This window comes from Megalobrama amblycephala, linkage group LG4 (assembly GCF_018812025.1).
Source record: "Megalobrama amblycephala isolate DHTTF-2021 linkage group LG4, ASM1881202v1, whole genome shotgun sequence".
Lineage (NCBI taxonomy): Eukaryota > Metazoa > Chordata > Actinopteri > Cypriniformes > Xenocyprididae > Megalobrama > Megalobrama amblycephala.
The window spans coordinates 9719457-9732679 of record NC_063047.1 but is presented as its reverse complement, the minus strand read 5'-3'; the positions used below and the strand labels follow the sequence as shown (position 1 = coordinate 9732679).

The 13223-nt window shown below is 46.8% G+C and overlaps 1 protein-coding gene across 2 annotated transcripts in view; it reads right to left on the bottom strand.

The window, feature by feature from the left end:
• The window catches only part of arhgap20b (Rho GTPase activating protein 20b), a 79904-nt gene that overhangs the window by 20870 nt on the left and 45811 nt on the right, over positions 1-13223 (bottom strand). For both annotated transcript variants that reach the window (XM_048187321.1, XM_048187320.1), the window contains one exon: positions 2382-2571. In XM_048187321.1, coding sequence (XP_048043278.1) covers positions 2382-2571 — 190 coding nt within the window. The remainder of the gene's footprint in view (positions 1-2381; positions 2572-13223) is intronic.

Below are 13223 nucleotides of genomic sequence, written 5' to 3'. Positions count from 1 at the left end.
GCTGCGCTGTTACACTTTTGCGGGAACCAATCACAGACTGGCTTATCCATCTTGCTCGCTATTGGCGGGTATAACACGATGACGATAGAGAAGCGACGGCAAGCAGCTTTCAAACTCTATCTGATCTAACGTTACCCGTCTCTCGCACGACCGTCACTCAAAAATAACAATGCACAATCACAGTGAGTGACGCCGACTGTGTTAAGCATTTACCTTATCTGAGAGAAATGTAGCAGAGCGTTGATCCAACAGTCTCTTCATAGGAAGATTACAAACAGCGATTAATGACACACAATGATTCTCTGCTGTTATTTTGGTGGTTTGCTTCACGATGTGAGTACAGGACTCTTTTACTTCAATGCCCCTTGATGGTAGACAATATTTTTATTATTTGCTCTATATGTTTCGTCTCCTGCTTCTTGAATCTCGCGCCGCCTGAGCTGACTGGAATTCTTTTTGGTTGTCATGACGTAGTTTAGGGCGGCTATATTCCACGTTCATTTACACTGAACCAGAACAGTATCAGAGTCGCCTTTTAAACTCTCTCGACTATGCTGAATGACTTCTTTAGTTAGCAAACAAATTGCTCGAGTGGGTGTAAATACCGATCACTTTCATGCTTTTTTGCACAACCTGCAAAAATCGCTCGATGCCATTGCTGCTTCTGCAAACCGCGGATCAATGCTACAAACTAACCCTGCGTCTCAATCAGCTCCCTAGTTCCCTAGGTCGTGAATCAGTATATCGTGCAAGTGAATGTGGCTGATTCCCTGATCAGTGCTGACTACTGAACTAGGGAGCTGATTGAGACACACGGTAAACCTGTCTGGAGTTTTCGCATCGCTCTGCAAAGTAGCCTACGTCACCCGGATGGTTGATCTGATTGGTTGAAGCACTATCCAATTGCGTGACTAATGCTCGTTGATCACGCCTCTTGTGCAGTAGGAAATACATAGCAAACTCCCCAGACCAATTTTAAATTGAGCTTGGTCTGGTGATAGCCAGACTAGGACAGAGAAACAACACCAGAAAAATGACACGAGCAGAAACACAAGAACTACAACTGACTTAAGTGTCAAACCAGTTTGAGATTATTTTTTTCATACATGTACAGAAGTTCTTGTTGAGAACTAACAGATATGGATGTTGATGTTTTATTGAAAATAAAAATTTATTGAAGTTTGCAGTCACCATCGTGGTGACAAGTGTCTGCTTTAGTTGGGCTCTTGACTCTTTTACATTAGCTTTCTCCGGCTGCTGTAACTGAGTGTTTATAAAACACATTTATTATGGCAGGAAAAGGCCAACATAAAGTTTATCAGGTGTTTGGCTGTTGTGATGATTCTGTAATCATCTTGGACTTGTTTAATTCACTGATCTATTTCTGTGTCTAGTCTTTGATTTAATGGGTATTTTATCTTTATTGATTGTACTATATCTGTGATTCAACAGCGTACGAACAAGCAATGTTCAGTAATCAGTTATTTAGGAGAATATATAAGTCCTTATAATGCATAAAATATTTTGAGCTCCTGCATAACTTGTACAGCAGAGACATCAACAATCAGAATATGAATCTCAACAATGGTGACATCCAAAAGTTTAATGTTGCAATGCATGCTGGATGCCAGCATAGTACAAAACTCCCAGCATGCACTGCGGAATGAATAAATTATGCAGCTTTATTGCCACCATTGTTGAGATTGATGTGCTGATTTTTGATATCTGTGTGTGTCTAAAAAAAAGCCCGGCAAGGTCTAACAGCGTAAAACACAAGTGCGAAATTCAAAATACAGGTAAAACGCCTGTAAAACTAAATACGGAAAATTCTGTTAAATTACAGTACATTGTGCACTATTTTTATGGATTTCTTTAGAGTGTAGATATATTAAGAAAGCATTTAAACACGTATATGTTCATTACCCGCTAAATGTCACAGTGATGTAGGTCTTTTGTATTGTTTCAGGTTTGTCTCTCTAGTATAGCTTCTTCTTTCTATTCTTTTATTCTTGTCATATCTTTGTTCACTGTGATGAGATCTTATTTTGACCTAAAATGAATAAGGATTATTTCTGATTTTGCACTATTGCTAGGTCACCTAATCAAATAAGTACATTTGTTTAATTAAGATGCTCTTTGGATCATTTTTTAATGCCAGAGATTGTACAAATTTCTGCAAATACTTTTTCACTCAAATTGTGCTAATAATATAATTTGTAATGACAAAGAATTTTCACTAGAGATCTCAGGCTTTTGAACTCAACTGTAGGTAGGTAGAGATGAATGGATGGATGGATGGATGGATAGATAGATAAAATACATGTGAACTGAATTGTATTCGTCAGAATACTACACATGTAACCAGATTTTTACTGGCTCACCTGCAACACACTCTGTCCCTCTTTCTCAGGGCTGATTTGGGAAGTCCTCCAGAGCATGTTGGGTGCAATGCAAAGGGCCAAGTTTGTTGCTGTCATCTGATTCACCTCTGAGTGACTGTGTATCCTGTGTAGCACTCCAAATAAGTGACACAGCAAGGTAACATTCTCCTCCGGCAGCTGTGCAAGCAAACTAGACACAAAGACAATACAGCATGAACTATGACAGACAAATGCAACCAGATAAGCAGAAACATAAAACAAATACTGCCCTCTCATACATATGGAAATGCATTCCTGCACAAATATGTGCACGCAAAAACACACACATTGTTGGGTTTCCATTTTTTATGGGGACTTTCCATAGACATAATGATTTATAAACTGTATGTTATATCCTCAATATTGTTATCTTGTCATCTTTGTGGGTTTACCTGAATCACACATACATTCAAGGATAAAACAGCAGGTGTGCCTAAACAAGTGAATATGAATATCAATCTGTAATAAATTTCAGCACAGCAGAAAGAAAATATCATCATTACTTTGCCTGCAGAGTACTGGCTAGAACAAAGAGGGAAACTGTGGTTTTTTTTTAAATTGAGTTCACATCAAAAGGATTCAGACAGGATTCAAATGTTTCTGAGAACAGTTTCTGCTGGAGAGATTTGGGGGGGGGGTCTTACCATTTGAAGGATATTTACTATGTGTTTTCTTGTGGCCACTTGTATGGATTTAAGCTGGGAACACACTTAACGATTGTAAGGCCGATTATGAATTATGAATGTAATTTGATACGACAGTTGCGTTCAGTCTGTGTTTACAGTTGATGTTTAAATTCCGTGAAAGTATTTAAATCTGCTTCAGTCGAAGGAAATGGTCTTTGTGTGTTGAGCTCAGTCTTTGAATGTTTTAGCTAGTCGTTAAGTGTGTCCCTGGCTTTAATCTTTGATTTTGTGACTGTGTAAGTTACTCACTCCCATTTTTTGTTGCGTCATCCCGTGACGCACGCCGGCGGAATGCGGAACCACAAAGGGAAGCCAGCATCACAACAGAGTTAGCTTTCTGATTTTCAGCAAGCACTCTGTGTGTACATCTTATTTACTGTTGTCTGTCCCACACATAAGCATTCAAAGTGTATAAAATGGAGAGTAAGCAGTATAGCTTCAAACTAGTGTTGTCACGGTACCAAAATTCCAGTTGTCGGTACCAATAAAATAAAAATGTTATGGTTCTCTGTACCAATTTCGGTACCACAGGAAAATCCGTGGGAAGTATTTTATTAATTTAACTATTTTAAAAACATATTAAATATGATGGTAATTATACATATAAACATTTGGAGTGTCTGTGTGTATGTTTGTGTGTAAGTATATATAAATTTTGAAATATAAAAGAATAAATAAACAAATGCTCAAACATCCATTTTGTAACAGACGTGCATGTTTATTTTAGCTATTCCGTCAGAGAAACAACACACTACAGTTAAAAACTATAAATATCAGTAAATAATGGCAACCTAAATAATAAGAAGGTTAAATATTATTTTAAAAATATTCATCTGTAACACTTTACTTGAAGGGGTGTGCATAAGACTGACATGACACCTTCATAATCATGACATGACACATGTCATGAATATGAAGGAGGTTTTATGAATGTTTATGACAACTGTCATTAAGTGTCATTAGCTCAATTATGTCATTTTTAATGCAAAGATGACATTGTTTGAGATGTCCGAGTTATGACAACTTGACATAAACCAATACATCATAACCTGTCAGTGTCTTTGTCATGACAACTTGACATCATTTAGCTTTATGGGTTAACATTACATTAAACTGTCATGTCGTTGGTTTTGACATTGGCTGTCATGAGGCCATTATAATAGTGTCATGAATATGTATCTTGAGCTCAAGTACAGTGGTACAAATTGAACTTGTCATTAAAATGTCATTAAGTGACAATACTCTGACAAATAATTTTATAACAGTGTCATGACTATTTTTCATTTCATGTTTTCTTTTCTTTTTTTTAAGTTTCCTCCAACAGAAGGTCAGATAATAGACAATTTCAAATTTCGTAAAAAAGATGATACTGTTATAAAATAATGGTAACACTTTATTTTAGGGTCTTTTAACTAGTTGCTTATTACTATTAGCATTCATATGGCTAAATTATTGGCTATTTATTAGTACTTATAAAGCACATATTAATGCCTTATTCTGCATGATCTTATTCTACATTCTTAATCCTACCCAATACCTAAACCTAACAATTAACTATAATAAGCAGTAAATTAAGAGTTTATTGAGGGAAAAGTCATAGTTAATCGTTTATATATGTGTTCCCTATACTGAAATGTTACCAAAATAATGTAATGTAATGTTAACCCATAAACCTAAGTAGTTTTTTTAAGTTTAATAATTAATCGGCTATGTCATGTTTATGACAGGTTATGATGTTTTGCTAATGTCAAGCTGTGTTAAATAGAAACTGACGTGCAAGCAAAAAGTTCCCTTTCGAGAACGGTCTCTCGACATGGCGTCAGAAGCTGACGCTTGGGGACTCCCTTTTCTCCTAATTCTCCTGAAATCCTATTGCACAACGCCAGTGAAGTTGCAACTCTCACTGGCCAATGCCAGCCAAGACGGCGAAAGGGGGGCGGTACCCGCCACTATATAATGCGCCGTCCTGGCGGCATAAGCTCAGAATCTTCCTTTTCACTTCAACAATTAATAAATTCGACATTACTACGAGACAGCTGTGGAGAAGACGCGAAGTAGACGGATTACCCTCTCGGCGTTCCAGCATGTCTACCTTCTGCGCGCTGTGTTCGGGGCCTATCGAGGCTCCGGATACCCACGAGTACTGCATTCTGTGCCTGGGACTCGCCCATGCAGAAGCAGCACTCGCCGGGTCGGGCTGCCCACACTGCGAGGATCTCCCAGTGCGGGTGCTGAGGGCTCGGAGGAGCATCGCCCTTGGTGAGTGTTCTAGGCAACGTCCCACTGCCGCTGACGAGCCGCTGGTGGGACAGCCGCATAGGGGCGATGACGCGGGAATGAGGTGTGACTCACCACCCCGCCCTCCTGTTTACTTCACCGAGGAGAGTCTTCGACCCGCCCCCGGCGCGTCGGAGATGGTTTCGTTCGGCGCGGCGAGGGATGAAGATCCCGACGAGGCCATGTCCCTAACGGCGTCCGAGAAGGACTGGGCAGACAGCATCCTGGAGGAGCGCTCTGAGCCGGAGGGGCAGGTGGCGTTTCAAGACGAGCTTGTTAGGGTTCTTACTAGGGCCGTGAATGATCTCGGTCTTGAATGGGATTCCCCCAACGAGCCAGCGAAGAGCAAACTGGATTCGTGGTTCCTTCACTTGGGCCGCCGAGCTGCCGCTCCAAGGAAGCGAGCCCCTTTCTTTCCAGACCTGCACGAGGAGGTCGCTAGCACCTGGGCCGCGCCCCACTCGGCTCGCGCCCACGCCAGCGGCTCGGAAATATTCACAAAAGTTGATGGCGCTGAAGCCCGTGGCTATACGCGCATTCCACCAGTCGAGGAATCTATCGCGGCTCACCTCTGCCCCTCGTCAGCTTCCCTGAAGGCAGGCGCTATGTTGCCGTCAAGACCCTGCCGTGTGACCGCACATATCACTGATAAGGCGTACGCCGCCTCAGGTGAAGCAGTTTCAGCACTTCACACGATGGCGGTACTTCAGGTTTTCCAGGCTCAGCTCCTGAAATCCCTGGACGAGGGGGAGGCGGACCCCGAGGCGTTTAAAGATCTGCGCGCTGCGACTGATTTTGCCCTGAAGGCAACGAAGAAAACGGCCCAGGCGATCGGACGAAGCATGGGCTTTATGGTTGTGCTCCACCATCATTTGTGGCTGACTCTTACAGAGTTAAAAGATGCAGATAGGAAGGCGCTGCTCAACGCTCCTTTATCTCCCTCCGGCCTTTTTGGGGACGCCGTGGAAGCGATTGCAGAGCGCTTCTCTGAAGCACAGAAGCGTTCCAGGGCGATGAGTCATTTCCTTCCGCGCCGGGCGCCCGCGCCGCCTCCAGCGCGCAGTAGATCTTCTTCGGCTTCAAACAGGCCACCGAAGCGAGCTCCCTCTGCTCCTGCCCCTCCGGCGCCAGACCCGGAGCCTTCTGCACGTACCAGAACACCCTGGCAGAGACCGCCGAAGTCGCGTCACGGCTTTAAGAAAGGCGGCCGCCCCGGGACTGCTCCTAGTTCATCGGAACAGAAGCCTCGTTCCTGACGGGAAAGTGCAGAGGAGGAGGACGCTGAGCGAAGGACCCGCTGCGAAGCGTCCGAGGTGTTCTCGAGAAGTCCCCTTGGCGGTTGCAGGCGACTACGAGAATGTGTCTGTTGTGAATGTAATAAAGAATGTTACAACCTCACAAAAAGAGCTTTTTTCTCCTCCTCTAGCAGCGGCAGCTTCTCGCACTCTATGCTCAGGCGAATTGCTGCAGATACAATCGGGCTCGCAGCTCTCCCGTGTAATCGGCGACGCTCGCAGCGGAACACCCGTGTCAGTTCTCACATACACGACTCGCCGCCTCTCAACGCGCCCGTTCGTCAAGAGAGCTGTCAGCGTGCTACCCCAGTATACAGCGACGTTGTCCTGAATACAGAAGGCGGGGTGCCCCGTCCGCTGTGCCAATTTGCGAGCGCTTGGCGGGCTGTTCCGGGTATTTCAGATTGGGTGCGGAACGTAATAGAGAACGGCTACACTTTGCAGTTTCGGCGCAGACCGCCCCGTTTCAATGGCGTGGTTATGTCGACAGTGCCGGCTCACAACGAGTCAGTGCTGAGGCAAGAAGTTCTCAATCTCCTCGCAAAGCGCGCGATAGAAGTGGTTCCGCCAAGCGAGAGGGAGAGCGGGTTCTACAGCCGCTATTTTGTCGTTCCAAAGAAAGGCGGTGGCCTCCGTCCGATATTGGACCTGAGACCCATCAACCGGGCTTTATTCAAGCGCCCTTTCAAAATGACGACTTTGAAACAGATCCTCGCGCAAATTCGGCCCGAAGATTGGTTTATTTCAGTAGACCTGAAAGACGCATATTTTCATATTCAGATCGCCCCTCGTCACAGGCGCTTTCTGAGATTTGCGTTCGACGGCACAGCATATCAGTTCACAGTTCTGCCGTTCGGATTGGCCCTGGCTCCTCGCACGTTTTCAAAATGTGTGGATGCAGCGCTTTCCCCCCTGAGAGCGAACGGAATACGCATACTCAATTATTTGGACGATTGGCTAGTTTTAGCCCATTCAAAGGATGTGCTCAACGGCCACAAACGCACTCTATTGCTTCATTTGGAGAACCTGGGTCTATGCGTAAATACACAAAAGAGTATGTTATGCCCCAGCCAGTCAATCTCGTATCTAGGGGTGGAGTTGGACTCGGTCGCGATGAGAGCGCGTCTAGGTCAGGAGCGTGTTCGCGATTTGATGTCCGCCCTGAGTGCTTTCAGTCTGGGACCCTGTAGCACTGAAGGAATATCAGAGGCTCTTGGGACGAATGGCGGCAGCCGCGGCGGTATGCCACCACGGGTTGCTTTATATGCGCCCCCTCCAGTTATGGCTGAAAACTCAGGTACCAAGGAGAGCTTGGAGAATGGGCCATGCCCGCGTTGTGGTCACTCGCAGGTGCCTGAGCGCGCTCGCGCCCTGGCGGAATCCCGACCTGTACCAACGCGGCGCCCAGCTGGGCGTGGTTACGCGGCGGAAAGTGGTCATGACGGACGCGTCGACAACGGGCTGGGGAGCTCATTGCGATGGCGTTCCGGCGTCGGGCTACTGGACGGAATCGGAGAAGACGTGGCATATAAATCGCCTCGAATTGAGGGCGGTCTTTCTGGCTCTTCGAAGCTTCCTCACACAAGTCCGGGGCCATCATGTATTGGTTCGTACGGACAATGTTTCGGTGGTATCGTACATAAATCGCCAGGGCGGAGTGCATTCGCGAGCCCTTTACGAGCAAGCTGCGCAGCTTCTACTGTGGGCCGACCACCATCTGCTCTCCATCCGAGCGGCGCATGTTCCGGGCCACCTGAACAGCGGCGCGGACATGCTGTCGAGGGACGGGATCCCTCAAGGAGAATGGAGATTGAACCCCGGGACAGTGAGACTGATCTGGGAACAATTCGGGAAGGCGGAAGTGGACTTATTCGCGACGGAGGAGAACACGCATTGTCCTCTGTTCTTTTCTCTGTCGCGCTCTCCCCTGGGAGGGGACGCACTGACGATGTCATGGCCAAATGTTCGCCTTTATGCATTTCCCCCGCTGAAGATATTGTCACAAGTGCTGCACAAGATCAGGGAGGAGAGAGCGTCGGTGCTTCTAATCGCCCCGTACTGGCCGAACAGGCCGTGGTTTCCCGATCTGCTAGAACTGTTAACGGCTCCCCCGTGGATGATTCCACTGAGACGAGGACTTCTGTCGCAAGCGGGCGGGTCGATTTGGCACCCCAACCCCGAATGGTGGAAACTTCATGTGTGGGTAGTGCAAGGGAGCCGGTAGATCCGAGCGTTCTGTCTTGCCGTGTTATGGACACGATTACGGAGGCGCGAGCCCCTTCTACAAGGCGCCTGTAAGCTTCTAAATGGGCAGTATTTAGGAAATGGTGCGAACTGAATGGTCTCGAATCGGGAAGCTGTCCCGTCTCAGGCATGCTGGATTTCTTGCAGCAGCGATTGGACGGCGGCAGTATGCCTTCCACTCTTAAAGTCTATGTGGCAGCCATTTCAGTTTTTCATGTCCTTATCGATGGGCGCTCGGTGGGCAGACACGACCTAGTGGTAAAATTTTTGAGGGGTGCAAGGCGACTAAGACCCTCTCGCCCCCCCACGGTGCCGTCATGGGATTTAGCTCTTGTGCTCGAAGCGTTGACTCGGCCGCCTTTTGAGCCGCTCATGTCAGTCGGATTAAAGGAGCTCTCACTTAAAACCGCGCTGCTACTCACCCTCGCTTCAGTGAAACGCGTGGGGGATTTGCAAGCGCTTTCTATTAACGCTGATTGCTTGCGGTTTGGGCCAGATGATTGTAACGTCACACTCAGGCCGAGGTTGGGTTACGTGCCTAAATCACTGTCAACGCCGTTCAGAGCACAAGTGATAACTCTTTCGGCTTTCACCCAGGAGTCAGTGGATAACGCCCCTCATCAGGAGTTATGCCCAGTGCAAGCTTTGCGAATTTACATTGACCGCACGGCTCAGTTCAGGCTCTCTGAGCAGCTGTTTGTGTGTTTCGGCGGCAGTACCAAAGGACGTCCCGTCTCTAAGCAGCGGCTATCGCATTGGGTGGTTGATGCGATCACTTTGGCCTATTCTAGCCAAGGAATGGAATGCCCTATCGGCGTCAGAGCGCATTCAACGAGGGCGATTGCATCCTCGTGGGCATGGACTAAAGGCGTCACCATCAAAGACATTTGTATGGCGGCGGGCTGGTCGTCGCAGAATACCTTCGCCAGGTTTTACAATTTGGACGTGTGTTCTCTAGCCTCACAAGTCCTGGCGTTGAATACAACTCATATTCTATCTGCAGTTCCCGCCAACTAGCTGAGGCTGGTGGTTTCAACTAGGTCGTATAAGTGAATCTGGGGGTGGAGCCAGCACCACACCTAGTCTGTGGCGCTCTCCCATTCATGTTGACAGAGCGAGCTGTATGAGGCGCCTTGTTGCCGCGTACGTTATGCCACCATAAGCGACCTGGAATATGGGACACAGTGCCAGCGTTTCGTCTATGTCCTCGCAATGAGCACGGGCTCACTATGAATTCTCTCATGTTACACCGACGCCAGCAACAGCTGCTCGTTAAGTGTATGTTCTTTTTGCTGTGCCCGGCCTGGCCGCCCACATGCTTCAATACCCCGTATGTAGCCTGCATATTATTCTTGAATGCATACAGTGTTAGATGAGTAACCACGTTATAAGCATTTCGTAGGTGTGTACTCGTTGGGGATTATGTTTTATTACTGTTCATAGTAGCTCCGCAGTGGCTGAGCTTCTCTTCTTCGCTGTTCCCACGGCGTTGTTCTATACAGTCCCCAAGCGTCAGCTTCTGACGCCATGTCGAGAGACCGTTCTCGAAAGGGAACGTCTCCGGTTACTATGGTAACCTCGGTTCCCTGAGAGACGGGAACGAGACATGGCGTAGACTGCCGTGTTCACCGCTCAGGTCTGCTGTACTCTGAGCTTATGCCGCCAGGACGGCGCATTATATAGTGGCGGGTACCGCCCCCCTTTCGCCGTCTTGGCTGGCATTGGCCAGTGAGAGTTGCAACTTCACTGGCGTTGTGCAATAGGATTTCAGGAGAATTAGGAGAAAAGGGAGTCCCCAAGCGTCAGCTTCTGACGCCATGTCTCGTTCCCGTCTCTCAGGGAACCGAGGTTACCATAGTAACCGGAGGCGGTTTCTGTCCTACAGTGTTTTTCTACTTTATTTCAGTAATGCGAATATAATAGGCCTAAAAGCAAACAAAAGGAAGAAATGTTTATAATCCCCTATTTGAGTGAAGATGTGGAAAAAGAAACAGAGATTCCATGTTCAGTGGAATAACTAATGGAATATTGTTAAATTCCCTGATATTCGGGTGACCAGATCACGATTCGCAAAACAAAATACAAAGCCGAGTTAGCCGACAAAGCTTAAATTTATGGACTCATGTAACTCTCCCATTCGGCATGAACCAAAATGTTTCCATGGCTGCGATGTCACATTTATAAAATAATTTAACCTATTATTTATTTTGTAAACAAAGCTTTGTGCTTTACTGGTGTCATATTCACATAAATACTGGCACAGTGGGTACCGAATATACCCGTATACTCATACTCCCGGTACTAAAGAAATGCTCGTCACATTTTCAAAATTTCAGTTCAGACTTGGTACCAAAGTACCGGTTGACAACACTACTTCAAACAATGTGTTCCTCAGTGTCCTCGCTATATTATGGGCACATATACACATGATTTATGTATAAGCTGCTTGGAAGCGTAGCTCCCGCCTGGCTGTGTTTGATGAGTGCGGCCAGGCTCGCGCTTCCCGTGGATCGGGTCTCGCGGTTGCCAAGGCAACCTGGTGACTTCATTCGTGAAGGTCGCAGATGGAGCTAGTGGACGAGCTTTAAATGGCCAAGGTCATTTCTCAATATTCAGCTGCTAGATTCAGTGCTCAGCTTCGGGATCCGGAATCTGGAAGAGGGTAATTTGGGTGACTCACCAGCATTGTCCCCGCAATATGAGGAGCTGATGGAGGTTGTAACTCATGCCATGGCAAAATTAAATATCGAGTGGTCAGCCGAGAAGTGAACGGGAGATACAAACGAGATTACAACCTCCACGTTGGGGTTTGCCCGAGGTGTCGAGATCCTGGTGGCTTCGAGATCCTGGAGGAAGCTGTTCTCTTCCCACATATCATGTCGCATTGGTCATTATTATTCTTCAATCGTGAGACATAAAGAGAACGGCTATGGATGATGCCCAGGGTTAAAGAGATGCTTGCTGCCTATCTCTCCCCTGACGATGCATCATCCCTAACAACCTGACGTTACTCACCAAGCCAGTTCATACTACATCTTCCTGGTGGGTAAGGCATATATGGCAGCAGGTCAGGTTGGCGCTTGCCTACTTACTATGCCAGTGCTTCAAGCATATCAGGCTGACCTGCTTCGGGACCTCGACGAGGGCCAAGGTGTGGGACCCAACGCTATTAAAGAGCTGCGTCGGGCTACCGATCTTTCTCTCCATGCCACTAAAGAGACAGCCTGTGCTATCCACCGCTCAGTGGCAGCCATGGTGGCAATGGAGAGGCACCTTTGGCTGAACGTATCAGGCATCAAGGAGAAGGATTAAGCTTTCCTCCTTGATGCCCCGCTCTCACCTTCTCTTCAGCGACACTGTCAGCTCGTTTGTCGAGAGATTTCAAGAGATGAAGAAACAATTAGCTGCATTTCAGAGGTTTATACCTTGTCGCCATAGGTCCTGAGGGGCTGCTCCCATCGAGCCTCAACCTCATTGTCCGCCCAAAAATGTTGTGGTCATAGGGGGTTTGCCCCAACTAAGGAGGCCTGTAGGGCCTCGAACAGGCTCAGGTTATAGAACAAGAGGTTCATGCTCTTCTGGCGAAGGAGGCCATAGAACAAATTCCTTCCCCAGAGAGAAACATGGGGTTCTACAACCGAAGAAGGATGGCGGCCTGCGTCCCATTATAGATCTTCAACAACTGAACTGTTCTCTGAGGAGATTCAGGTTCAAAATGTTGACAGTTCCTCTCATCGTGAGCCAAATCAAGTTTGAGGACTGGTTTGTCATTATCTAGCGTTAGCGTCAGTTCTGGCAGGTCACGTCAGTCAAGCTTGCATCAGCTGACTCCCAGGTGACTTGCGTCTACCTATAGGAATACGACGCCTATTACGGCATCTATATATAAGCTCCTCAGTATTATCAGCAGCTATTGCATTTCTCAGGAGCAAATTAAATGGCGAATTCGACAGGCAAACAGCATCATCTCACTAGGAATTGTGCAATCGGGAATTTAGCGAGAGGGATTTGTGGAATTCACCTCTCATTCAACGATCATAAGCCGACTGATTGGAAATGACTGAGTTAAGGTTAGCATTGCTTCTCGCATTGCTGCAATTAGACATGGACTGGCAGTTCAGATGATCTGCACTCCCCGCATGAAGAAGCGTTTCAAGACAAGATCAAACATCCACATTACAGCCGGCTATTTCACTCTCCTTCATCTCTGAATGTTTCCACGAAGCTAAGCTAAGTTCTTTTAACGCTCATTTTTATTTTTAATGCTCATTGTTTTAAAGCTAACTCATGATGTTGTTAAA